At 43.2% G+C, this 26,358-nt stretch overlaps 1 protein-coding gene across 2 annotated transcripts in view; it reads left to right on the top strand.

Moving 5' to 3' along the window:
- COL2A1 (collagen type II alpha 1 chain) overlaps positions 1 to 26,358 on the top strand; it is an 88,705-nt gene that overhangs the window by 61,378 nt on the left and 969 nt on the right. For both annotated transcript variants that reach the window (XM_032210352.1, XM_032210351.1), the window contains 20 exons: positions 497 to 604; positions 1,078 to 1,131; positions 2,810 to 2,863; positions 4,553 to 4,606; positions 5,276 to 5,329; positions 5,425 to 5,532; positions 6,330 to 6,383; positions 7,416 to 7,469; positions 10,745 to 10,906; positions 11,003 to 11,110; positions 12,452 to 12,559; positions 14,142 to 14,195; positions 15,369 to 15,476; positions 15,613 to 15,666; positions 17,697 to 17,804; positions 18,775 to 18,828; positions 20,231 to 20,338; positions 20,546 to 20,834; positions 22,245 to 22,432; positions 23,775 to 24,017. In XM_032210352.1, the coding sequence (XP_032066243.1) occupies positions 497 to 604; positions 1,078 to 1,131; positions 2,810 to 2,863; positions 4,553 to 4,606; positions 5,276 to 5,329; positions 5,425 to 5,532; positions 6,330 to 6,383; positions 7,416 to 7,469; positions 10,745 to 10,906; positions 11,003 to 11,110; positions 12,452 to 12,559; positions 14,142 to 14,195; positions 15,369 to 15,476; positions 15,613 to 15,666; positions 17,697 to 17,804; positions 18,775 to 18,828; positions 20,231 to 20,338; positions 20,546 to 20,834; positions 22,245 to 22,432; positions 23,775 to 24,017 (2,124 nt within the window). The remainder of the gene's footprint in view (positions 1 to 496; positions 605 to 1,077; positions 1,132 to 2,809; positions 2,864 to 4,552; positions 4,607 to 5,275; positions 5,330 to 5,424; positions 5,533 to 6,329; positions 6,384 to 7,415; positions 7,470 to 10,744; positions 10,907 to 11,002; positions 11,111 to 12,451; positions 12,560 to 14,141; positions 14,196 to 15,368; positions 15,477 to 15,612; positions 15,667 to 17,696; positions 17,805 to 18,774; positions 18,829 to 20,230; positions 20,339 to 20,545; positions 20,835 to 22,244; positions 22,433 to 23,774; positions 24,018 to 26,358) is intronic.

The raw sequence follows: 26,358 nt of genomic DNA, 5'->3' as shown, positions 1-26,358 counted from the left end.
AAGTTCCATTTTATTAGAGATGTCATATTGGCACATCTGGGAAAACCTGAATCTGAAAGCTTCCAGGTTTTCCCCACCCAAAACGAAGTCCAAGCCCCTGCCCAGCACCCACATGTCCGTCACATGGTCCAATCAAAACACCATCCCAGCTGGAGATGCCTCCCAGTCACACAACTCCAGGTGCAGGGCAGAATGGCCTTGACTCTCAGAGAAAGGAATGTTGTTATGACTATATATCTCCCCAGCTTCCAACAATCCCCTCTCCCAATTTTCCACCACACTAAATGTGGCAGGCCTGAAGGACCAATGCAAAAGATGGCTTCCAGGCCTGACAGATAGACTGGCCCAGGATAACCTAGCTGGCTTTATGCTTAAGGCAGGACTACAACGCCCAGGTTCTAGCTTCTTGTTTTAACCATTACTTTAATCAGGCTGTCCTCTGACCATTATCTAGTGCAGTTCCATGTTGTGACCTAGAATGTTTTTTCTTGCCTAGGGTGCAGCTGGCCCTGCTGGGCCTCCTGGAGCCCAAGGCCCCCCAGGTCTGCAGGGAATGCCTGGTGAGAGAGGAGCTGGAGGTATTCCTGGACCAAAGGGAGACAGGGTAAGTAGCCGTGATCCTCCATAAAATTTCATAGCAACATATTTTCAATATGTTGCTGTTTTATTTTTCTTTTAAGTGCTGGGTTTTGTTTAGTTGCTTATAATGTTATTTTTAACACACACACCCCAGTTTCCTGTATTTTTTTTCTCTTTAGTTTTTTTTATTCCCTCTATAGTTTAGTGAAATGTTTTTTAAAATCTATTTCATTTTTTTAAGATTTTAGGTTTTTTAATTATGGATTTTTATTTAGAGTGGCAAACTTAAATATTGCTATTGTTAGTTATATTGCTGTTTAATTTGTGTGTTTTTTAAATAATAACCTTATGTTATTTTAAAATAAATGTTGTCATTTTTCTTAAAGTTTCATAATATTAAATAATAGACAACAGCAGAAAATCACAATCTAAGGGATCAGAGTTCCAAGTTCATAGGGGCTACTTACAATCATTGTTTCTTTGGTGTTTTCCCAACAGGGTGATGCTGGTGAGAAAGGCCCAGAAGGTGCTCCTGGAAAAGATGGCAGTCGAGTATGTCCACAGGAGAAATCAATTTCTTTTCTCTTAAGGCAGCAAAAATTTTATTTAATGAAATAAGTGGATGGCTGGTGGGGAGGGGGAATATGTAGCTTATTGGCATATTAGTGTCACGCTCCAGAGAACCTTTACAATACTTATTAATCTAATAGTGAGCTTAATTAAAATATTAAGCAAGATTCTAATACTGTTAAAACTGGTGTTTGCGTGCATGTGTGTTTCTGTGTGTTGGTGTGTATGTTGGTGTGTGTGATGAAGCTTCTCTTACTGAGTGAGATATTCTTACTGAGCAAGTCTTCTCGCCCTTTTCAGAGTCAACCCTCCTTACCATCCAACCAGCCTTAGATAATTTACTCCGGAGTTGTCCTGGGTTTCCTCTATGCAAGAGGATACAATCTGTCATGATAGCACTTTGTTTTCTCCAATAGAGAGAAGACCCAAATCTCCAATAAAGGATCAATAAAAAGAAAGGCTTAGTTAAGGTTTAAAGCGTTAGAACTAAGTCATAAGTGCTTAGCTTGCTAAACTGTAACCCCAAGTGTATTATGGGACAAAGGCATAAGGGGTCCGTTGCCCACTGTGTTCAATTCAAATGAAGGAATATCGGCAGTAGACCCAAGTATTGAACTGGGACAATACTCCAGGATGGGTTGGCAACCCGTAGCTCTGGAGCCGCATGTGGCTCTTTCATCCCTCTGCTGCAGCTCCCTGACAATGAAAATATGCATCACATCTGCCAATGTGTGACACCCACCAGCACACGATTTATTGAGTTTTTCGATCCCTGGTAGGCCAACCATGGATAAATCCAAGAAAAGAAAAGTTTCAGAAGTAAACAGAACATTTAATTCAAGTACATATGTTAGTTTTGTGGGCTCACAGGATATAGTCAGGCACAGGAAGGGTTTTGTGGCTCCCGGTGTTTTCTTTTCTGTGGGAAATGGGTCCAAATGGCTCTTAGAGTGTTTAAGGTTGCCAACCCCTGCTCCAGGAGGATACAGGCTGTGATGTTAGCATCTCATCTCCTTTATGGAGGAATGGCAGCAGGAGGTGGGAGCTTTTATGGACAACACCCTGGACTCTCAATTAAAGCCTTTTAATTTTCATGTTTTCCGATATGCTGAACCAAATGGAGAATCGAAGTTGGCCACTAACAGGGTTTACTTCCCAAATCTTGTTCAGTATTTTACTGCCATGCTGTTGTTGCAGCTGCACTGCCTCTGTTCATTCCTTAACCATATTAGATGACACGATATGGAAGAACACAGAGGCAGGAAGCAACCATGGTGGACTGAGACCGAGATCCAAACCCCCATGCTGCCGTTGATATGCTAACAGTATTAAATTAGAAAAAGGCTGTGAATAACTAGCTAAGAAGAATGCTTACCATTCTATTTTCTAGTGCAGATCAGGCAGAAGAAGATAGCGCTATAGAAAGTTCAGTGTAACTTAATTCAAACATTGTGTTTTGTGCAACTCACGTGTGTGGAATGGCTTTGAATTGTAAAGTAAATGGACAGGTTCAAGGGAAAAAGGTGAAATGGATGAAAGAAGTCACTAGTTTGATTTGGACCTATTTTAATTTAATAGGTGAGGATATGAACACAAGGTTGGGATACTTTGGTCTTGCTTTCTGTCAGCACATCTAACTCTTTATTTTCTCCATTGTCAGGGCTTGAGTGGTCCCATTGGTCCTACCGGTCCTGCTGGCCCTAGTGGAGAGAAGGTAAGAGGTCCTGTCAACTGTTAGGTCTTGTGGCAGGTAGACAGCTAGAGGCCACATGTAAGTTCTCTAAATAGTTCTGCTTCAACAGTAATGTTTCCTATTATCTGGCACTGAGAATTTGGGGTGTGACTGTGGAGTAGCAATAATACTTAGACTGATATACAGTTTCACAGTGTTTTACAGCCCTCTATAAGCAGTTACAGAGTCAGCCTATTGCCCCCAGCAATCTGGGTTCTCATTTTACTGGTCTCGTAAGGATGGAACGTGGAGTCAACCCTTAGCCAGTGAGAATCAAACTGCTGACCGTCGGCACAATTAGCCTGCAATACTGCATTCTATCCACTGCACCACTCTCAAGTCTTTTTAGAATGCCTTAATAACTATTTCTATGCCTTTGAGGAGCCTTGAAAGCTATTCTTTATGACAAAAAGTATACAGGGAACAGTAAACAATAAACACAGGAAACAGTAAACATTGGACATCACATTAGCTATGACCTAGATCCAGAGAGATGAGAAAAACATGGGGGATGAAGTATCAATTTGATTTCATAAGTTTAGAGCTGTACTGATAACGCCATCATGTTTACATTGATGGACTTACTAAATTCTTGTACATCTGAATCTCCTCGCTTCCTGGGGTTTAGGAAGAAACCAGAGAATCAGAAGTTCTAGCAATGAAAACTCTTAAGTAAGAAGAACACATTGATAATGATCTAATTATTTTGGATCTTTTTTTGTCCTGCTCAGTGGAATCCATTTATCTTCTATCCTTAGTTAGTTTGGCTAGTCTCCACAGCAGAGATGGGTTGCTAATTCTTTTACCACCAGTTCGGGCACGCTCCCATGCTCGCTCCCCTGTGCATGCACAGAAGTGTCCGGGCGGGTGGATGGAGCTTCCGCCGCTGCTACTACCAGTTCGGCTGATCTGGGCCGAATTGGCAGCAACCCACCTCTGCTCCACAATGTATGCAAATCTCAGCCAGTTTCCTCCTCCTATACTTGCACCGTTTGCAATACAATCATGACATGAGCAAGGATTGTCTTCTTGTTCTTAATACCTTGTGGAGCCCAATGGTTTAGTTGCTCCATTAAATAAACTAACTATCAAAATATTAAAAGTGTAATTATCCAGTACAGGTCATCCTCAACTTACAACTGCAATTCAGCCCAGAATTTATGTTGTTAAGTGAGAAATTTGTTAAGTGAGTTTTGCCTCATTTAACCTCTTTTCCTTGCCACATTCCTTTCATGAATCCCTGAAGTTGTTAAACTAATCCCGCAGTTGTTAAGTGGCTTCCCCATTGACTTTGCTTGCCAGAAGGTCGCAAAAGGGGATCACATGACCCCCGGGACACTACGACCGTCATAAATATGAACCAGCTCTCAAGCATCTAAATGTAAATCACATAACCATGGGGATGCTGCAACGGTCGTAAGTGTGAAAAACAGCCATCAGTCAGTTTTTCTCAGTGCCGTTGTAACCTCCAACAGTCACTAAACAAGCTGTTGTAAGTCGAGGACTACCTGCTATGCGCCGTCTCGTCATATTAAGAGAACTCAGGACCATTCATCTTACTAGCCATTTAATCCTATATTGTGTTCTGAGCTACCGCCTTTGGCAATGGCGGAAGATATTCTGTTTCAGCAAACAAAGACTCTTTGTTTCCCCTCTTTTCTGTCCCTGCAGGGTGAATCAGGTCCTCCTGGCCCAAGTGGAGCTGCTGGTACTCGGGGTGCCCCTGTAAGTTTGCTGTCGTTGTGAAACCTGCCAGTGAAATTTGTTGGGGTAAAGGGCGGGGGGGAGAGAGGTTCAGGCTGGCCCATATAATTGTAGAAATCCTAATAGGAAAGTATTGAAACTCCTACGGGTAGCCTAGGAACAAATGTAGATGTACTTTTATGGAATTGTTTCCCTGTGAAGAGAAAATTGGCTCCCTTTCCCCCCTATTGTACTACTTAGAGATCAACCCGGAAGGCTCTGGCTGTTTTGATTAGCATCTACCGGTAGAAAAGCCCATTAGAGACTAGCTGATAACTTATGAATTTCTCCAAGTTGTAGAAAGGAAAAGAATAGCAACAGCGTCTAAAAAAAGGAACACACGGTGCTGCAGAGCTACCCTGTGGGCTGTTCTGAAAAGATAATTTGCAAGATCCCTGAGAATATCTTAGGAAACAGTGTGTTCCTAAACAATTGCTGTGTAATGTCTGAGCCGTAGGAAGCGTATCGGTTGGGTCACAGCAGCCTTATTACAGATTCTGAAGTTGGTGGAACAGTTGGAGAGATCCTGTCCCTGGACCAGCCTCTAGAAAACGGAGCTGCCCCTGCAGCTATAGAAATTGGCCAATTGTGGCCGGTTTGCGGTGTGTGACCTTGGCTCCTTCCCATTTCCGACTGCTCTTTCTGTTTCAGGGTGAACGTGGAGAAACCGGACCCCCTGGCCCCGCCGGGTTTGCTGGCCCCCCTGTGAGTATCGCATGACAATTCCAATCTGTCACACTTATGTCTTCTGTCCCTGATGTCTAATCATTGTGCCTCTCCCACTTTTCTCCCCAATGCAGGGTGCTGATGGCCAGCCTGGTGCTAAAGGCGAGCAAGGTGGATCTGGCCAGAAAGGAGATGCTGGGTCCCCTGGTCCACAAGGGCCATCTGGTGCTCCTGGTCCACAGGTCAGTGAAACCACTTCCTGAATTGAAAGTGTGTGTGTGTGTGTGTGTATGCGCACGCGCACAAACACAGAGAGAGAGAGAGAGTTTGTAAAGCAGGGATTTTCCAACGGCTAACCTGAAAGTACTGACAGGTTTAGCACATTATCCATGAAATTAGTACTACCGTTTCCCCGAAAATAAGACAGGATCTTATTTTCTTTTGACCCCCAAAATAAGTGCTTGCCCGTATTTTCAGGGAGTTCTTATTATTTTTGAGGTTCAGGAGGCCCCTTAACCTCAGCCCTCGGCTTGCAGATCAGCTGATCCAGAGAGGGACTGTCTCTGTTTCTGGCACACACTTGCCAGCCCTAGCATCACTGGGCCTGCCTCTCTTTTTGCTGCCGCCACTAAAACAGGCACGGTAGCTAGGGATTTGCAGGAACGGCCTCTGCAAGGTTGTTCCGCATGGATGGCCAAGTGCATGTGGGACATATGGGGCATGTTCCCCCCCTTGCCCCCCCAGGAAATGGCGGGTACCGGCTGCTCATGCATTTATGCATATTTTTGGGGAGTGTTTATTTTAGCGCATGCTCTCAAAGCCCGATTGGGCTTATTATCTGGGGCATTCTTATTTTTGGGGAAGCAGGGTATGACCAACAGTGCCCCAGGCATAGCTTCTGAATGCTGGGAGGTGGATCAGAGGGGGTGGAAGAACTAAGGTCGCTGCTGCTGCTGAACAAAATGATGATACATAGAGCAGTGGTGAAAGGTGCATGAAAAACATCCCGATTTCCTGTTTTCATTTTGCTTTTCATTAGGGTCCAACTGGCGTGACTGGTCCAAAAGGAGCTCGTGGTGCACAAGGACCTCCAGTGAGTATTTAGTCAATCAATTGCTTTTTTTTTCATGCAGGCCAAAAGCGTTAATGTTAATTGTTCAGAGCTTTCCTTTATGGCATCCCTACTACTAGCATGAATGAGATGTGCTGTGACACCATTGTTTAAAATGATGTGGGTAACACTAAAGGGAAGTATCAGCTATATAGATGAACAAGTGCGTATTGGAGAATTCAAGTCAATGGTTAATGCCGGTATCTGAAGTATAACCTCATGGGGATAGCCTTTCCATTTTTATTCTAACCTATGTCAAAACAGATGTCTGAAGATGAATGAAAATGCGGCTTCAAGACAAAAAGGATTCCACATCCTATTGTAGACTCTACCTTATTGTGTGCGCACACACACACAAAAATGATGGTAGCTCAGATGCTTTACCCATGTCATGTCACAGTTGCCCGCTAGATGGCAGTACTGCTCAATCTGTACTGATCTAAAAAAAATCTGAGCATGGTTGGACTTGATTATATTACTTGGGGGGCTACATGTGTGCGAGGGGAACCTTTACCTTTATATAAGAATGTCTTGCATCCTGCCACTCCTCCAAGGACTTAAGACAACCTTATTTGGGATGACCCCTCATTTTGTCCTCATAACAGCAACCATGTGGGATAGGTTAGACCAGTGTTTCTCAACCTTGGCAACTTGAAGATGTCTGGACTTCAACTCCCAGAATTCCCCAGCCAGCGAATTCTGGGAGTTGAATTCTGGGAGTTGAAGTCCAGACATCTTCAAGTTGCCAAGGTTGAGAAACACTGGGTTAGACTGAGATAATACGATCGGCTCAGAGTCACCCAGTGAATTCCATGACTGTGTTGAGATCTTCCCATCTCTATCCCAACAAGATACGCTTTCCACCACGTTTCTAAGGCATATTGCTGAAATTAAAACCTTGTTTCTCGAGAAATGGGCAGAAAATCAAGAGGAAGGCTCTTCACCCCTTGCTCGTCAGTGTGTTAAATGCTGCCGTTGAGGTGTTCCGCTTATGATACCTTCTTTCTTTTCTAGGGTGCCACCGGATTCCCTGGTGCAGCAGGACGAGTTGGCCCACCTGGTCCCAATGTGAGTTCTTTGTTGTCTGCCATTGTTTTTTTCCCATTTTTTTTTTGTTACTTTTAAAGCCCTACATGGTATCGGACCTGGGTACTTGAGAGACCGCCTCCTGCCAGTCACCTCCCAAAGACCTATTAGATCCCACAGACTAGGCCTCCTCCGAATTCCATCTGCCAGCCAATGTCGGCTGGCAACTCCTCGGGGCTGCTCCGGCCCTCTGGAACGATCTCCCCGTGGAGATCCGGACCCTTACTACCCTCCCGGCCTTCCGCAAAGCAGTTAAGACCTGGCTGTTCCGGCAGGCCTGGGGCTGTTGAACTATCCAGCCCCATTCGAGGTTACGGCTGTTGTAGAATTTTTAAATTGCTGTTTTTATTTTATTTTTTGTATCCCCTCCCTTTTTATTGTGAGTCCCCCTGAGTCTCTCGGGAATAGGGCAGCATACAAACCTAATCAATCAATCAATCAATCAATTTTAATATCAGCAGTATAGGAAGAAGAATGATATGTATAAGGTCTCTTTCCCAGCTTCAACCATTTTAAAGTACTGAAATGGTAGTTCAAGGTTTCAAAGGTTCCGACAGGAAACAAAATAAAACATAATTTAACTTGCTTATGAGGATAAAAGGGATGCGGTGGCTCAGTGGCTAAGGCATTGAGTTCATCGATCAGAAGGTTGGCAGTTCAGTGTTTCGAATCCCTAGCATTGCGTAACGGAGTGAGCTCCCATTACTTGTCCCAGCTTCTCCCATCCTAGGAATTTGAATGCAAGTAGAAAAATAGGGACTACCTTTGGTGGGAAGATAACAGCATTCCGTGCGCCTTTGGCGTTTAGTCATGCCAGCCACGTGGCCACGGAGACGTCTTTGGACACAGCACTGGCTCTTTGGCTTTGAAACAGAGATGAGCACCCCTTAGAGCAGTGTTTCTCAACCTTGGCAACTTGAAGATGTCCGGACTTCAACACCCAGAATTCCCCAGCCAGCGGATGCTGGCTGGGGAATTCTGGGAGTTGAAGTCCGGACATCTTCAAGTTGCCAAGGTTGAGAAACACTGCCTTAGAGTCAGGCTAGCACAGGGGTCAGCAACCTTAAACACTCAAAGAGCCTCAAAGGCCTTAACCGGAAGCCCCCCGTTCAATTCTAGAGCCGACTAGAAGTCCAGTTTCCCCACCATAGAGTCTCCTCCTAGCATGGCATCCTTTTTCCTCTACCTGTCCTAACCGAAAGCTTTATCAATTGCGGAGCTGATCAGAAAACCCGCCCCTTTCCTCAGGTTGCTGACCCTTGGGCTAGTTCCTGCAAGGGGAACCTTTACCTATAAGGAAAAAAGTAGAATCCCATTTTTAAAAAAAGCTTGCCACGCGTAGGTTGGTTCAGATTAATACAATAAAACAAAATATTGAAGGAGGAGAAATGATATATTCATATATTTAAATTTATTGGTTGCAAAGTTCCAATTGACTCTGATGAGTTTTTCTTCCCTGGCTTTTCTTCAGAGAAAAAAACATTGTGGGGTTTTTTTTTATCAGTAGAGGGAGTTGTAGCACTGAAAAAGAGTGCTAAATGCCATTGTCTCTCCTGAGCCCTGTTACAAAAGGTGTATCTGCTAGTTGGGCTCTCTCAGACTTTCCAGCCATCCGAGTTCTGGGTTGCATGGCAACGATGAAAGCTACAGAATACACTTCAGAAACAATTTTCACTGACTTTCAGATGAGCCCATCATAGAGAAGAAAAAAGTCAATCCCTCTTAAGGACCGAAGTATCACTTGCTAAATTAGGAGGATGGAAGAAGTATGCAAGGTCATGTTATAAAAGAGAAACTGTAGGCTGGATAGCTTTTGTGATTCTATGAAAAGCCACACCTATAAGCTTCCAGCAAGAAAATGGCATTTCCAGGAATCCATCCTTATTCCTGGGTTCTATTGGATTTTAGACAAATAGAGAACTACACATTTTGAAGAGAGTATTGTTCCTTCCTTCCTTCCTTTTGAAAAATCCCAACTCTCAATATAAGCCACCTCAAATCATAATAACCCATAAACAAACAGCTGCTCATCCTTTTCTACGCAAGATAGATTTGTGTTTTCTCTGAAAGGCGTTCATTTTTATATAGGATATCAGTCTTTTCTGTGGTTGCTTGATTCCTCAAACCACACCAACTCATGTACATGTTTTTATTAAGATGATTTATGATTTAGAATGAATGAGCTGGAAGGGACCTTGGAGGTCTTCTAGTCCAGCCCCTTCTCAAGCAGGAGAACCAATACTATTTCAGACAAGTGGCTGTCTAGTTTCTTCTTAAAATCATCCAGTGATGGAGCGGCCACAATTTCTGGAGGCAAGCTGTTCCACTGTTAATTGTCCTCAGTGTTAGTAAGTTTCTCCTTAATTCCAGATTACTTCTCTCCTTGATTAGTTTCCAAATTCATTGTTTCTTGCATTGCTTTCTGGTGCTTTGGAGAATAAGTTAACCTCTTCTTTGTGGGAGTCCGTCAAATAGTGGAATACTGTTTTCATGTCTCCCCTAGTTCTTTTTTCCCCTAGACTAGCCAAACCTAAATCCTGCAGCCATTCTTCATGTTTTAGGCCTCCAGCCTTTGATCTTCTCTGCACTTTTGTAATGTGGTGACAAGTGGTGGGTTTCAAAAATTGTTCGAACCTACTCTGTGGGTGTGGCCTCCTTTGTGGGGGTGGCTTGCCGCCCATGTGACTGGATGGGAGTGGCTTGCCGCCCATGTGACCAGATATGAAGATGCTGACGACACTTGTCAGAACCACCTTAAATTACCTCACACACAGCACTGGCATGCATAAGAATATGATGTAAACTTATTTTTTAAAAGGCATCTTTGGTTTGCATTAAAACAACTTCAACATGCGCAATGTTCTGATTGCACCACAAAGGCAGTAGTCATCCTTATCTTTCACAGAGGCACTGAGTTTTATAAATATGAGCATGATAGTGTTGAATAATCATATCCAAGGACCAGTGGTGGGTTTCAAAAAAGTTTGGAATCTCTTCTGCAGGAGTGGCCTGCTTTCCGGGTCCACTGGTGGAACCTCTTCTAACCGGTTCGGTAGATTTGACGAACCGGTTCTACCGAATAGGTGTGAACTGGTAGGAACCCACTTCTGGCACTGGTGACCAAAATTGGTTTCAGTATTGCAGGTGTGGTCTTACTAAGGCCTTTACTATTAGCGATACCAATACTTCAGGTGATCTTGATTCTGTGCATCTGTTTATACCACCCAGGATTGTATTTGCTTTTTCTTTCTTTCCAGGGTAACCCTGGTTCCCCAGGCCCACCTGGTGCTTCTGGAAAAGATGGTCCCAAGGGCGCCCGTGGTGACGCAGGGCCAGTTGGACGTACTGGTGATCCAGGTTTGCAAGGACCTCCTGGTCCTGGAGGCGAGAAGGGAGAATCTGGAGAAGATGGCCCTCCTGTAGGTATTCAGCTGGTGGTCTTGTGCAAGTTACTGACTCGGCCTGTGGCTCTTTCTGATGCAAATTCATTCTGTCTTTCTTTCCCCTTTTGTCAGGGTGCAGATGGCCCACCTGGACCTCAGGGTTTGGCAGGACAGAGAGGAATAGTTGGTCTTCCCGGTCAGCGAGGTGAAAGAGGCTTTCCTGGTCTGCCTGGGCCTTCTGTAAGTATCTTGGGTACTAATGATCTTGAAAAATATACATCGAAAAGTGTACAATATACGCTCAGCCCATTTCCCAGCTTCTGAATTTGGGAGATGTCCAACTTTTTTTGTCACTTTTTTTACAAATTCGATAGTAGGTTAATAATAATAATTTTTAATGTTTTGAGTGTTAAGCTAAAGGGGCCGTGGTGATTCATATGGATAGATGTTGAGTCAAAAGACCATTGAGAAGTTGGCAGTTTCGTGGTTCGAAACCCGAGAGCAAGCCACGTGACGGAATAAGTTCCCGTTACTTTGTCCATCCAACAGTTCAAAAACATGCAATGCAAGTAGATAAACAGGTACCACTTCGGTGGGAAGATACTGGGGACATGAAAAGAGCCCCCTCAACCATCCCCTGGGCAATTGCGATGTCACTTGTTATAACCCTTTCAATCCAGAAGCACCTTGGTAGCGCTTCCAACATGAATGCAGTGGTAATCTTAAGCTGCTATTTATGAAGTGTTCCTTTGATTTTCCATAGTCTGGCTTGTATCCCTTCAACATGGCACCACAGCATCTGTGAGAACTGTATCAATTGCATTCTCTGCATTCGGCCTCTTGGGAATGAAGAATTTTAAAATGTTGAATAAGAAAAGAGAAATTTTATGAATGAGAAATTATACAAGTGTAATAAATCTATCTTCTGACTTTCTTTGTTTACCGAATATGAAAACAAAATCCATGTTTTGTCATATCAGGACAAAGTGCAAGGTCTAATTCTTATCTTGAGATGAATTATCTCTCATCCCATGTCTGAAAATTACTGTCCTAAAGAAGATTGGAATCAGATTTCCCCCCCCCCCCAATTAATTGGTTTGATTCTGTCAGCAGAATCAAGAAAGGGCTTTATTTTTTTCCAGGTTTGCTAAACAGCACAAGTCGCTGCCTATTCAATCTCTTAGAGTGAACTGTTCTAACCCAAACACTGTGTAGAAAAGTCAAAAAGAAATAACTGGCTATATGAGGGAGTGATTTGTTGCATGAAATAAATGGTGAGGAAATAGTATTTTATTGGGATATTAGAGATTGCTCAAATAAAAAGCATTATCAGTTGCTCTCACAATTCTGCCAGATTTTTTCTGGGAATTTCCAGTTCATCTAAGTTTTAAAACTCACAAACCAACCTTGCACTAAATAGGTTTCTTATCATCATGATTATGGAGTAAAATTGGGCAAACAATTTTTAGCTCAACTGCTTAATTTTGAGGGAAAATCGACTGAGGTTTTTCACTTTGCCTTGTCCAGTTTACTGTCAACAACTAGTCTTCTGCCTACTTAAAATTGGTTTTCTTTCCCCAGGGTGAACCTGGTAAACAAGGAGCTTCTGGAGGTCCAGGAGATAGAGGCCCACCTGGCCCAGTTGGTCCACCTGGTTTGACTGGTCCCTCTGGTGAACCTGGCCGTGAGGTGAGTCTAATTAATCCAGGCATGTTTCCTGTCTGGAATACAAAAGATGCATTTCTGGTTTCTCATGCTGAATTTGTGATGGATGCTTCCTCTCAAGAGAATATATTTAAGTAAATATTTATCCTTTCCCATTATGCTGAGTTATTTAATGACTAGGCATGATGGCAGCCGATAATGTGACCACAGCATAACACTAAATGCAATATTTCAGAATTCAAGGAGTATCTGATATAGTCATCCCCAAGTTCTTGATGAGCATATGTCCTGTTTCCAAACATATTTATTCCTTGAGTCTTGACCTTTATTGAAAGTTCCTCCTGGTGAATGGATTTAATGCAGAATCAAACAATAATTAAAAGCCTATATCTTCCCTCTGAAAGAGGACAGATCAGTGGTGAGATTCAAATAATTTAACAATCGATTCTCTGCCCTAATGACCAGCTGGATAGGCGTGGCTCGGTGGTCATGTGACTGGGTGGGCGTGGCCAACTCAACATGACTCACATTGATGGGCGTTTTGCTTTAGTTGTTACAATGTAATAAGTGTTAACCGGAAAGGCAGTTTCTGTAATCAGGGCAATAAAGATTAGGCTAGAAACAACACCAGAATGTTTCCTTCCTGCCTTCCTTACAGCCCTCTAAAGTGGAAAAAACAAAAGGAGATTTCTTCCAACAACCGGTTCTCTGAACTGCTTAGAAAGTTAACAACCGGTTCTCCCGAATAGGTGTGAACTGGCTGAATCCCACCACTGGGGCAGATGCTCATATTAAGAACCATAGAGGACAAGGAAGCTGATGGCAAAATATTGTGGAGGTTGGCACGATCTGACAGCTGGATTTGGGGAGGGCTTGGTTCATACCTTCTCTCATGGTCCACCCAGATACTAATTTAAAGCAATTGCTCTTATTGCTATATGTATATATACATATACACTATATATTAAAAAAATTAAAATAATCCACAATCTCCTCAATGGAAACATTTTTGTTTTCTGATAGAATAGTTTTAGAAATGGTATAATAACAGCATCAAAGAAGCAGACGTTCGGACTAATAGACAGGACTTTTCAATTTATTCCTTCGTCCATCACCATCAGTAGATAAATAAGATGACAAAGGTGATAGAAGCTGCAGTTACGAATAGAGCTTATACAAACATTTTAAAAGGGTGTATTTGGGAAGTGGGCTGCAGAAAGCTAGAAGATTGTGAGGGGGTTGGGTTCGGGGTTGGGAAGGAGTTCTGGTTCTGTGCCTTGTTTGCTATTGCTGGTTAGTTTAGGCTAAAGCTTGGTAACTAAAGCATGAAGCCCTGAGGAGCATTTTAGTGTATAACAAATGTATTTCAGATGAGCATTTACCAAACCAGAGTTTGCTCTAGTTTGACTTCCAAAAGATAGAGGAGACCTTCTGTTTAAGATGAGTAGGTGGTAAGGGCCAATTCAAGGATCAGGTCATCACAGAACATATGTAGTTTTACATTAGTAGAAGCTACTGCTACCAACTCCTTATTAATTGCCAGACCCCTGATGCACAAGCACCTTCCTGGTTTTCTCAGAAATAACTACCCTCTTCTTGTTCTCAGGGTAATCCTGGTTCAGATGGTCCTCCAGGCAGAGATGGTTCCCCAGGACCAAAGGTAAGTGTATTGAAGGACTTGATTAGATCCAGGCATCTATTTTAACTCACCCCATTTTATTTGGTTAGTGTTTCATCTCTGCTTTTGACTAGAAAGTTGTAAGAGATAGTAATTTATTCATACAATTTTAGACAGGATTCCCCTCCTCCCCTTTAATATGGCTTTCTTCCTCCATTCATATTCTCAGCCATCTTCTGACTCTTAAATGTCCCATTTTGTCCCACAAGTCAGCATAGTTTTCACAATAGAGTTCAGTACTAGACAACCCAAACTGTTTCCCCCTGTTAGAATGGAGTGTATAGAAGAAGAGCAGGCAGAACTGAGGGGTGGAGTTAAGCAGGTCGTCAGCATAGAATCATTACGTTCCCACAAACAGTTCAAGTCCAACCCCACTTAAATTTTGTTGACCCTTATCTGGTGGCAATTTAATATTGAACTTTAGTTAACTAAATTCTTGTATATAGGCTTCAGCAATAAATTTTTTGAACTGCAAATTAACATGTGTGGTCTTGATCCTTTGTGCCTGACAGGCAGCATGGATACAATAGGTGATGGTTTTAATGTGACATTGAAACTATGTGATTGGACAATGCAGGAGAAATCAGGTTCAGTCCAATTCAATCCCTTGGCTCAGTGGTGGTCAGTGATTGAAACAAATAAGAGAATATTGTTCCCACTGCCTTGAGTCCGGAAGCAGTTCCATAGGTGGAAAGCGTAGACATTTGTGTGGGGTACTAACATTTAGTGCTGTAAGGAGCCCCAGATTGCTCCTAAGTGGAATGTCTGCCAATTTGAATTGAGGTAACAGAATGTGAGGCAACTGGCAGTTGGAACAAAGTTCTGCTCAGGTGGGGAGGGAGAGTAGAACTCCTTAGCATCAGAGCATGTTAATTACTGTATAAGAATTACTAATGATCTGATGGTCATTTCAAAAAATCCTTTCTTAGCGAGCACCTAGAAGCCAAGAGGAACATACGTGCCAAATTTCAAGTTTGTAGGCTTTACGGTTCTGGAGATTTCATGATGAATGAGTGGTATTTGGCTTTCATATATATGGATGTGTTACAACTGAAAAGGCAGTTTCTCCTGGGTAGTTGTCTCTTACTCCATCCTTCATGTATGTGGCATTAAATATTTGAACTTTGTTTCTCCCCCCCCCCTCTCTCCAAACAGGGTGAACGTGGTGAGACTGGTGCTGTTGGAAGTCATGGTGCTCCTGGCTCACCTGGTGCTCCAGGTCCTGTTGGTCCAACTGGCAAACAAGGAGACAGAGGGGAAACAGTTAAGTGTTTAGTAACAAGGAAGACGCTAGAATGAAACCAACTCTTCAAAGCCATTCTGAGAACTCCAGTCTTTGGTCTTCTCATTGACAGAAGACTAGGTCAATGTCTCATTGTTTTGTTTTGTTTTTTTCCAGGGTCCTCAAGGTCCCATTGGCCCTATTGGCCTCGCAGGAGCAAGGGGCTTACCTGTGAGTACTTCTTCCCTTTGACCAGCTCCATCTTCTCCTGACTTCCTGGGAACATTGTAGAATTCCCCCAGAGCCAAAGGCAATCAAGTCAAATTGCAGCTATACCGTTGCTACATCTAGCCAGGACAATTCGTTTTCCATTTATGCGATTAGCACAATGGCTCAATGCCGTGGGGAGCACTTCATATTTTTCAAAGTCAATTGGTAAAGTAGGTCTGGCTCTTAAAAATGTGAACTCTGCCATCTGAACAAAAAAAAAATGTTACAGGAACAGAGGCCAAGTGCAGCACAGACATATACACGTATATGTTTATGTGATATTTGAATAGATGCCTCTTGGGTATAATAACCGCATGTCCCTTTTACAGGAGCACTTTGCACATTTGTCTGAGACGGGGTAGTCTTTCCTTGCCTCTGCTTTCTTAATGGAATGACAGTCATCCTAACAATCATTTAAAGATGTCTCAGAGCTCTTGATCCCTTCTTCTCCCAGATGAAATTGAGAAGCAACAGGGGATCTCCCAAAAAAAACAGAGCTGTATCTCAAATGTTCATTTCCTTGAAATGATATGTGTTACAAATGAATACGTTGTTTCTAAAATTGAAATAACTTTTTACCAGATAGCCATAAAACACGTTAAAGATCTACTAATTATTTCATCCAGAAGAGGGAGTCAATGGACTTCTTTCTCATTTATCACTTGAGGTCACCATCAGTGAATGCCAGACAGAATTCTCCTAGAATGGACTAAAAAAAGTTGAGAGCATGACATATTTAGGGTATTCATAGAATTTCTGCCAGGGCCTATATGCAGGGGTGGGCTTCAAAAATTTTAGCAAGGGGTTCTCTGCCTGGTTGCTGGGTGGGTATGGCCATGGCCTAGTCAGCCTCCTGCACCAGTGGCGTGGGGCGTTTTTGCCCTCTCTGGGCTCTGGAGGCTTTCCTTGAGCCTCCATGAGGGCAAAAACGCCCCCCCTCGGGCTCCAGAGGCCCCATGTAGGCCAGAAACGGGCCTGTTTCCGGCCTCCCTGAACTTCCAATAGGCCCATTTTCCACCCTCCCTGAGCCTCCGTGTGCGCCCTGCACTTACCTGCATCCAAAACAGGTTGCGTGGGGACTCCTGGGAGCTGCAGGGTGGGGTGGGCGTGGCAAGCCAGGAGTGGGATTTGGGGGGGGGGGTTCTCTGAACTGCACAGAATCTTAGCTAGAGGTTCTCCCGAACCCCTGCGAACCCCCAGCAGCCCACCTCTGCCTATATGGCCAAATGGAACAGTAGTTCCTTGCCATCTTTTTTAGTTCCCGAGATGCTTTCTAGTTGTTCACTACCACCGGCCCAGTTTTCCTTTATTTTTGTTTATTTGTTCCTCAGAAAGGGAGTACAATTTCAAACAAATAGCTACAGCCATCATTTCCCCCCCCTTAAATATGCTCACAAGGCTCTCTTTTGGCCCTGGAGGCATTTTTTGTAGATGAAAATAATGCTGGAGGCTTTTTTTTTGTTTACATTGTGACATACTAGTTTCCATTTTTAAAAAAAATTGAAAAGAGATGTCTGTGGACATATTGAGACACAGGAGAAGCATTTAACTGCTTGCTTCTGCTATAAGCATTTACTGCTAAAGAAAGACCAAACAAGTATAGTCTTTGACTTAACTTCTACATATCAAGCTAATCTGTCTATTTCTGCCCAAAAGGTCCCAAATGTTTTTCAAATTTAATCACTATAATTAGCACTGTATCTATCAAGAGATGATTGGAATCTTAGGGCAAGGATTGATGTCATAACATCCTTTGCAAGGAACACAGGAGCTTTGTGACATCAGAACATAACAACCAGAACTATGAAACTTACTTCCCAAGCTTGAGGTAGAGCTACTGTCAAAATGAAAGTTAATTATTCACATTTTTTGCTGGGCAAATATATAAAGCATTGTGGGAGTAACACCACCACCATCTCCTGTATGTAGCAAGCAAGCTTTCCTGTGATTCCCTAGTCCTTCTGAAGGTGGCTTGTGTTTTACGCTTCTAGGGTGCACAAGGTCCTCGTGGCGACAAGGGTGAAGCTGGAGAGGCAGGAGAACGAGGTCTGAAGGGTCACCGAGGATTCACTGGCCTGCAGGGTCTCCCTGGGCCCCCTGTAAGTTTTGATTTCAGCACATCCTTGATAGGATTCACTGCCAGAGGCTCCGTTCCAGACTTGGGAACGGATTGGGAATAGTCATCTGGCTATGGGGTGGCCAGTCTAGAGAAAAGAAGGACTAGGGGTGACATGATAGCAATGATGATTCCAGTATTTGAGGGGCTGCCACAAAGAGGAGGGGGTCAACTTACTTTCCAAAGCACCAGAGGGCAGGACAAGAAACAATGGATGGAAACTGATCAAGGACAGAAGCAACCTGGAATTAAGGAGAAACTTCCTATCAGTGAGAACAATTAACCAGAGGAACAGCTTGCCTTCAGAAGTTGTGGGTGCTTCATCACTGGAGGTGTTTAAGAATAGACTGGACAGCCACCTGTCTGAAATGGTAGAGCAGAAAGTTGGGCTAGAAGACCTCCAAGGTTCCTTCCAGCTCTATTCTGATTGATCTGATCTGTCCCTCTGTTGTAACAAGGATAAAAATCAGTTCATTCGAATCAATGCTGTATGCATTCCTCTCTACAAAGATTTCATAAATGCAGTAACTCTTAATAAGACTTGTGAACTGAAATTCTGTATATTAAATATACCCTTATTAAGGACTGGGGATTTAAATTATCTCCCAGACAACACAGAGGATCTTTGAAAACCGATCAAAGGATCTTCAGTCCAGGAGATAGTTATTATCTGACAATTCTGTCTCCTACTAATGGCCTCCTCCAAAAGATACAGTTGCAAGATATCTATACTATAGGATGAGTTTGTACTTTGTAATACATTTCAGACTCTCCTTCGACAGGTAGGTGCACAGAGAATCACTTATATCCTAGTTCATGCACAGAGGTCAGTGAATCAAAGATCATAAGGAGGAAGGCTCCATGTTGTAGAGGCCACTTGGGCTCTTCTGCAGAGAAACTATAATGCAGAAAATTCAGATTTAACCATGCAGCTGTTTTCCTTTATTCCTTAGGGTCCTTCTGGAGATCAAGGTACATCTGGTCCCAGTGGTCCCTCTGGTCCCAGGGTAAGTACAATCAACAGAGCTAATTTCGTGAACGCTTAAGCCACCCATCGTTTGATGGGTATTCAATCTGCTGTGCAGACTCTTAATTCATCAGGCATGATGATGCTATGATTTGCAGAATTTCATATTTTTTCCCCAAGAATGACAAAATTTGATCGAAACATAAAATCGCAGGCTCTGAATTCTTGATGTTGTAGTTTAGGGCAGGGGTTGGCAACCGCCACTCTGGAGCCTCATGTGGCTCTTTCATCCCTCTGCTGCAGCTCCCTGACACTTAAAATATGCATCATAACCGCCAATGTGTGACACCCATCAGCACATGATTTATTGAGCGTTTCGTCCCCCAGTAGGCCAACCATGAATAAATCCAAGAAAAAAAAAGTTTCAGAAGTAAACAGAACATTTAATTCAACTACATATGTTAGTTTTGTGGCCATTCAGGAAATAACATATTTTTCGGAATGTAAGACACACCAGAGTATAAGACGCACCAAGGTTTTAAGAGTCAAAGTTTTTAAAAAAAGTTTTTGCACTCTGCAAATCTTGCGAAAATGGGCCCATTTTGTTTTTTTTCCAAAAAGGCATGAATAGCGCTTAGGAGGCTTGTAGAGTGTTACTGGGGAGGTGAGGGGGCAAAAACAAGCAAAAAACGACCCACTATTCACCATTTTTGTCAAAAAAGGGCATTAGGAAGCTTATAGAACGCTCCTGGAGACTGGGGGGGGGGGGCAAAATTGAGCAAAAAACGGCTCATTTTTTGCTCATTTCTGCCCTCCCCAGCCTCCAGGAGCTCTTTTAAAGCCTCCTACAAACTATGCACAGCCATTTTTGTGAAGGGGTGGGGTTTCAGGAGGCAAAAAAAAATGCTCTATTCAATGTATAAGATGCACCCAGATTTTCACCCTCTTTTTTGAGGGAAAACAGTGCACCTTATTCTCCGAAAAATACAGTAGTTAGGCACAGGAAGGGTTTTGTGGCTCCCAGTGTTTTCTTTTCTGTGGGAAATGGGTCCAAATGGCTCTTTGAGTGTTTAAGGTTGCCAACCCCTGGTTTAGGAAGAGGCCACAAGCAATTCCTACTGAGTCAAAAGAGGAGCGGTAGAACATTTCTTGTTTCCAAATCCCCTTCTGGCTCACTTCATAAGAGATGGGAAGTTTCCGTGTGGAGCATGTCAGATTGGAGAAGGCTCTCATACTGCAATTTTGTTGTAGGAGAAACTTGGGAGCATCAGGTTGGTTGGTTGGTTGGTTGGTTGGTTGGTTGGTTGGTTGGTTGGTTGGTTGGTTGGTTGGACTAATTTATGTTGCAGTCCCAAAGTTCTTTCCCTTCTCCATTTCTTATATAGGCAGCATTTGTAAGCAGCTGATTCTCACCTGTATTTTTATTTTTTGCTTTCTCCTAGGGTCCCCCAGGCCCTGTTGGTCCCTCTGGCAAGGATGGATCTAATGGAATGCCTGGACCAATTGGCCCTCCTGGCCCTCGTGGTCGTAGTGGAGAAACTGGTCCAGCTGTAAGTAACTTTTTAAAAAGCTATGAATACAGGTAGTCCTCAACTTAACGACCATAATTGAGCCCAAAATCTCTCCTGCTTGAACAGGTGGTTGGACCTCCAAGGTCCCTTCCAGCTCTATTCTGATAGAGAGATGATGATTATGAGACATAGAGATGTATATAAGGCAAATCTGTTAGAATGGTCTCCTTTCCTCTTCTCTGACAGGGTCCTCCTGGCAACCCCGGCCCCCCTGGCCCGCCCGGCCCACCTGGATCTGGGATTGATATGTCAGCCTTTGCTGGCCTCGGCCAGACTGAGAAAGGCCCTGATCCAATGCGCTACATGCGGTCCGATCAGGCGTTCGGTAATTTGCGGCCGCATGACGTTGAGGTCGATGCCACCTTGAAGACTCTCAACAACCAGATTGAAAGCATCCGAAACCCTGAGGGCAGCAAGAAGAACCCAGCTCGAACCTGTCGTGACCTGAAACTATGCCACCCTGAATGGAAGAGTGGTGAGTCTCAGGCACAATGCCCCTGTCTCATTTGGGATGGACCTGAGTTCTGTCAGCTCAGTGATGTAAAACCTATACCCAGACAGAACCAAATGATTCCCACTCAAAACATATATAAATGTCCCTCATAGCAAGAGTGGTTTGGATATTTTTGATTCCTGCCATTCAAATGGCTTCTTCAGCATTTTTTATTCCTGCCACCCAAAAATGTGGAATTCTAATGACAGTTAGAATGCAGTACTGCAGGCTAACTCTGCCCATACCCTGGAGTTCAATCCTGATTGGCTCAAGGTTGATTGAGCCTTCCATACTTCCGAGGGGGGTAAAATGAGGACCCAGATTGTTGGGGACAATAGGCTAACTCTGTAAACTGCTTAGAGAGGGCTGCAAAGTACTATGAAGTGGTATATAAGTCTAGTGCTATTGCTATTTGACCATCTTCATTAAAGATGTTAGAGATCCTGTGGCTTGTAAATCTGGGCATATTCTTTTCCCAGAATGTCACTGGAAACCACACTGTACTGAATGATAAAATGTAGTTCTTTTTCCCTAAGCTCAGATGCACATTCTGTTATCAGAGTAAATCAAGTAACACAACCTGAAAATGAGAGACTACAGTCCAAAATATTAACATGTAATCTTTAATCATTGAATATGGTAGTGGTGATGCTCATACTATTTTCTCCCATATGTAGTCAGTAAACTTTAGAGATATGTTTACAAGCTAAATCTTTCAAAAACCTTTAAGATTTAGCTGCCTTCAAAATTTCTAGAGTAGTTGATATTTCATCCTTTATTGTTTCCCTTTTTACATTCATGTCCTGATTACTAATAAATTTCATTCTACTGTCATTATAATATAATTATAATTCCATTCTAAATGATTAATTAGACACCTGGTGCATTAGTTAGACACCTGAGGCTACCCCTTGGATAGGAAAATGGTCAGTACAGGAAAAACTTTTATGAACAAGTGTGACCCCCTCCCAAAAAAAGGAATATATATGTACAAAATCCAGATTGTTGGGGTGGGGCAATATGCTGACACTGTAAACCACTTAGAGAGGGCTGTAAAACACTGTGAAGCGGTATATAAGTCTAAGTGCCATTGAGATTGCTATGCATGTAAAAACAGAGAGGCATAATATACACTTCAGTGGTGAAATTCAATTTTTTTTACTACCAGTTCTGTGGGTGTGGTTTGGTGGGCGTGGTGTGGCTTGGTAAGCATGGAAGGGGAAGGATACTGTAAAATCTCCATTCCCACCACACTTTGGGTCCAGCCAGAGGTGGCATTAGCTGGTTCTCCGAACTACTCACAATTTCTGCTACCGGTTCTCCAGGACCTGTCAGAACCTACTGGATTTCATCCCTGATACACTTGTAAGTGACTTTGTTTCCCTTTTACAGGTGATTATTGGATTGATCCCAACCAGGGCTGCACTTTGGATGCCATAAAAGTTTTCTGCAACATGGAGACTGGTGAGTCCTGTGTCTACCCGAAGCCAAAGAGTATTCCCAGGAAGAATTGGTGGACAAGCAAGAACAAGGAGAAAAAGCACATCTGGTTTGGAGAAAGCATCAATGGAGGTTTTCACGTGAGTAGCCATCATCAATAACTGCCTTTGCACTGATTAGACAGATTTGGAGAGAGGGCCAATGTTCTGTGAGTATCCCAGTTCCCTTTCTCAGCTTTTCTGTGTTAGCAAACACAACTTTGCTTAGTAACTGCCATTTTTCTGTAACACTGTGTGAAGGAAGAGTCCTGAATCGCATAGCCTTGATTCCATGTGTCAACCCTGAAGTGATCATGGCTGAGGCCATCTTGCAGGCTTCAGGGCTGCCATACAACGGAGGCGAGTGGGGGATAGTTAGATGGGGTTTGTAGCCAAAACAATAAAACTTTCCTGTGGGAACCCAAGGACATTCTCACAGGTGGCTGGCCAGAGGAGGGGTGAAATAACCAAGCAACCGGCCAGCCCCTGGATTGGACAGCGTGATCAGTGACTTGGGGGTTGGGGTAGGGGAAACATTTACTTTTAATTAGGTGAAAGCTGTGGGAAGTTTTAGAGTCGGCTTTCACCAGTTGTGCCATTATGATCTATCTAATAAAACTGTCCTTTGAGGAATCTGCCTGCCTGTTTGTTCTAATTTCTATGGGTGAATTACTTGAAATTGAGTGAGCCATAATGGCGCAGTGGTTGGAGTGCAGTATTGCAGGCTACTTCTTCTGATCACTGGCTGCTAACAGTTTGGCAGATTGAATCTCGCCAGGCTCAAAGATGATTTGGATATTTTTGGTTCCTGCCACCCAAATGGCTTCTTCATCATTTTTTATTCCTGCCACCCAAAAATGAGGAATTCTAATGATAGTTAGAATGCCGTATTGCAGGCTAACTCTGCCGACAGCTTGGAGTTCAATCCTGACTGAAGAAGATTCTACCTTTACCACAATAGTCCCGGTACTATGTATATTAAGATGGGGACTCCTGAAGTGAAGGACTGACAACGGATACACCTGAGGGGGGAACATCGGAAGAATTGGCCTGCTTCAAATGTTGGTTTCTCTCCCCACCTTCAGCAACTTCCTTTTCAATTTACCTTCATTTGTCACAGTGATATTCATGATCTGTGGTGGCGCAGTGGTTAGAACACAGTACTGTAGGCTAATTCAGTTGACTGCCGACTGCCAGCTGTGCAGCAGTTCAATCCTGAACGGCTCAAGGTTGACTCAGCCTTCCATCCTTCCAAGATTGGTAAAATGAGAACCCCGATTGTTGGGGGCAAGGATGCTGACTCTGTAAACCGCTTAGAGAGGGCTGTAAAACACTGTGAAGCAGTATATAAGTCTATGTGCTATTGCTAAACGCTGACACCATGCTTTTCTCTTGGCCATCACGTGTTTCCATGTCCTAATGGCTTTGCCTTTTCCTTTTCCAGTTTAGCTACGGAGATGACAGCCTGGCTCCTAACACTGCCAACATCCAGATGACTTTCCTGCGGCTCTTGTCTTCTGAAGGCTCACAGAATCTTACCTACCATTGCAAGAACAGCATTGCCTACATGGATGACACATCCGGCAATCTTAAGAAAGCTCTCCTGATTCAGGGATCCAACGACGTGGAGATGAGAGCCGAGGGCAATAGCAGGTTTACCTACACTGCCTTGCAGGATGGATGTACTGTAAGTAGAAAGGAATCACTCATCATGTATTGGGGGTATTGATAGAAGTACCGTAAGTAGAAAGAAAGCAGCCGTGTCTGAAATGGTACAGGGCTTCCTGCCAGAGCAGGGGTTTGGACTAGAACAGTGGTTCCCAAACTTGGCAACTTTAAGACTTATGGACTTCAACTCCCAGAATTCTCCAGCCAGCAGAGCTCTGCTGGCTGGAGAATTCTGGGAGTTGAAGTCCACAAGTCTTAAAGTTGCCAAGTTTGGGAACCACTGGACTAGAAGATCTCCAAGGTCCCCTCCTTATCCCTATTATTCTAAATTATTTATTGGGGTTCTTCTGCCTAATTGGGTGGCATAACACCCTCATTCGTGAGAGCATAAAGTGGAAAGAAATTGCAGGACTATCGCCCACGTAAAGCAAATGTCCAATCATAGTTTTACACATTTCTAAAATAATATTTGAGCTGTGATCTTGATGATATTACTTTATTTTATTTACGTAACATTGGGCTAATTACTACCAAGAAAGTAAATACAAATACAGTTGTTTGATTCAAGGGGAAGAGATCATAGTGATAGTACCAGGCTTAGCTTGCTGATCAAAGAGAGTAGCAGAGATTTCCATTTCAGCCAAGTAGCCAGTTGTTATATTTTTCTGCAACTGGATCATTCTGAGTATGTATGAGAGGATACCTGAGTAGGGATTTTTATTTTATTTTTTTGTGATGCAAGCTCTATAGCCAAAACAGAATGACGGTTTTAATCCTCCTAGGAAATTCATCCTAGGGATAGGGAAAGCCTCACACCTAGCAAGCCCACCAGGAGTAGTTGAAAGAACATGTGTGCTCTGTATACATGTACAGGGGAAAAAGTTAGAAGGCTTGCAGTCAGAAGATCTCAGATTAGACATTTCTTAGATAAAGAGTGACAGACATATGGAAATGACAGTGTAAATCTTAAATCTAGGTCTACGATCTATGGCGTGCTTGTAGTCAGGTATGCTGAGGTATCAGTGCCCCTGAGTTCACACTTCCAACATAAAAAGTTGCATCTCAAAGAGATGAAACTGCACCCATGGTCTGCTCTTATGGGCTATACTGACGGATTAATATCTCTATATATATAAAATGGGTGTGTGTTCCAGCATAACTCTAGAATGCTTTGAGCAATTTCAACAAAACTTGGTACACAGATGACTTACTCTCTGGAGAAAAATACGGGGGGGAGAGACACCCCTAATGCCCCTCTGGGAGGTGTTCTGTTAAGAAACAGCCTGTTGTGCCTTAAAATGACTTCTACTGTACTGCCTTAAAATGGCTTCTACTGTGCAGCGCAGTGGAGTTGCCACAGTAACGGCTTCACAGTACTCTACAAGGGGGCTCCCTCTGGTAAGAGGGAAAATCCAACATTAGAAATTACATTTGGTCCGGACATTTCCCCCCTATAAATAAATACCTGGGCAATGCCGGGTTATCAGCTACTTTGAAATAAAAATGGTAAGCAGCTAGTCATTAAGGTAACAGGCCTTCCTTAATGACTAGCTACTTACCGTTTTTGACAGAAACCACCCCAAAAGGTACTTGCAACCTGGCTCCAGGGTTCCAACTACTGTGCACACCCTCAGCAGTCACATGATCACAGCTTGGTTGCTTGGCAACTGCCTTGCCTTTGCAGCCAGTTGCAAAGGTCTGTGGTCATGTGACATAATTTATGATGGCTTTTGCCAGAAACTGGCCGTCTCAGCAGGTGTCTGGCAAAAAACACTCATAGGAAAGCCCTGATTTGGTTAATGACCAGAATGTTATTCGCTTTAACAACTTCCACAAAAAGGTTGTAAAATTGAGTAAGTTACGTGGGTGCCTTGATTTATGACTGTCATCATTTACAATGGAAACCAGGCTCCCATTACGATTGTAAGCTGAGGATTACCTGTATTGGGCAAGTTATACTAGATGATATCAGATTGAAAGGAAGAAGAGACACAATTTGGGAATCCAGTTCTGTAGGGAGAGCTTCTGTTGACCATATTACATATTTTGTCTTGCCCAAATTACCAAAAAGAAGTCAAAAGTACATAAAGCCAGAGAGATTTGTTCTAGTATTTGAAATCTGCCGCAACATAATTTTATTCATCGGAGCAGACAAAGTATGGGTGTTCCATCAACCCACTCTGTCTGAAAATATAAGTATTCAAGAGAACATTAGATTCTGATCTTCTAGAATTCCATAATCTTCTAGAATCCCACACCAGATCCATGAGCAGGTTACATGACGTCACCCTTCAGAACTAGCAACTTAGAATTAAAGAGAAATTTCCTGAGAGTTAGAACAATCAATCAGTGGAACAACT

This window comes from Thamnophis elegans, chromosome 2 (genome assembly GCF_009769535.1).
Source record: "Thamnophis elegans isolate rThaEle1 chromosome 2, rThaEle1.pri, whole genome shotgun sequence".
Lineage (NCBI taxonomy): Eukaryota > Metazoa > Chordata > Lepidosauria > Squamata > Colubridae > Thamnophis > Thamnophis elegans.
The sequence above is the reverse complement of the archived record's forward strand: the minus strand, read 5'-3'. Positions and strand labels throughout refer to the sequence as shown.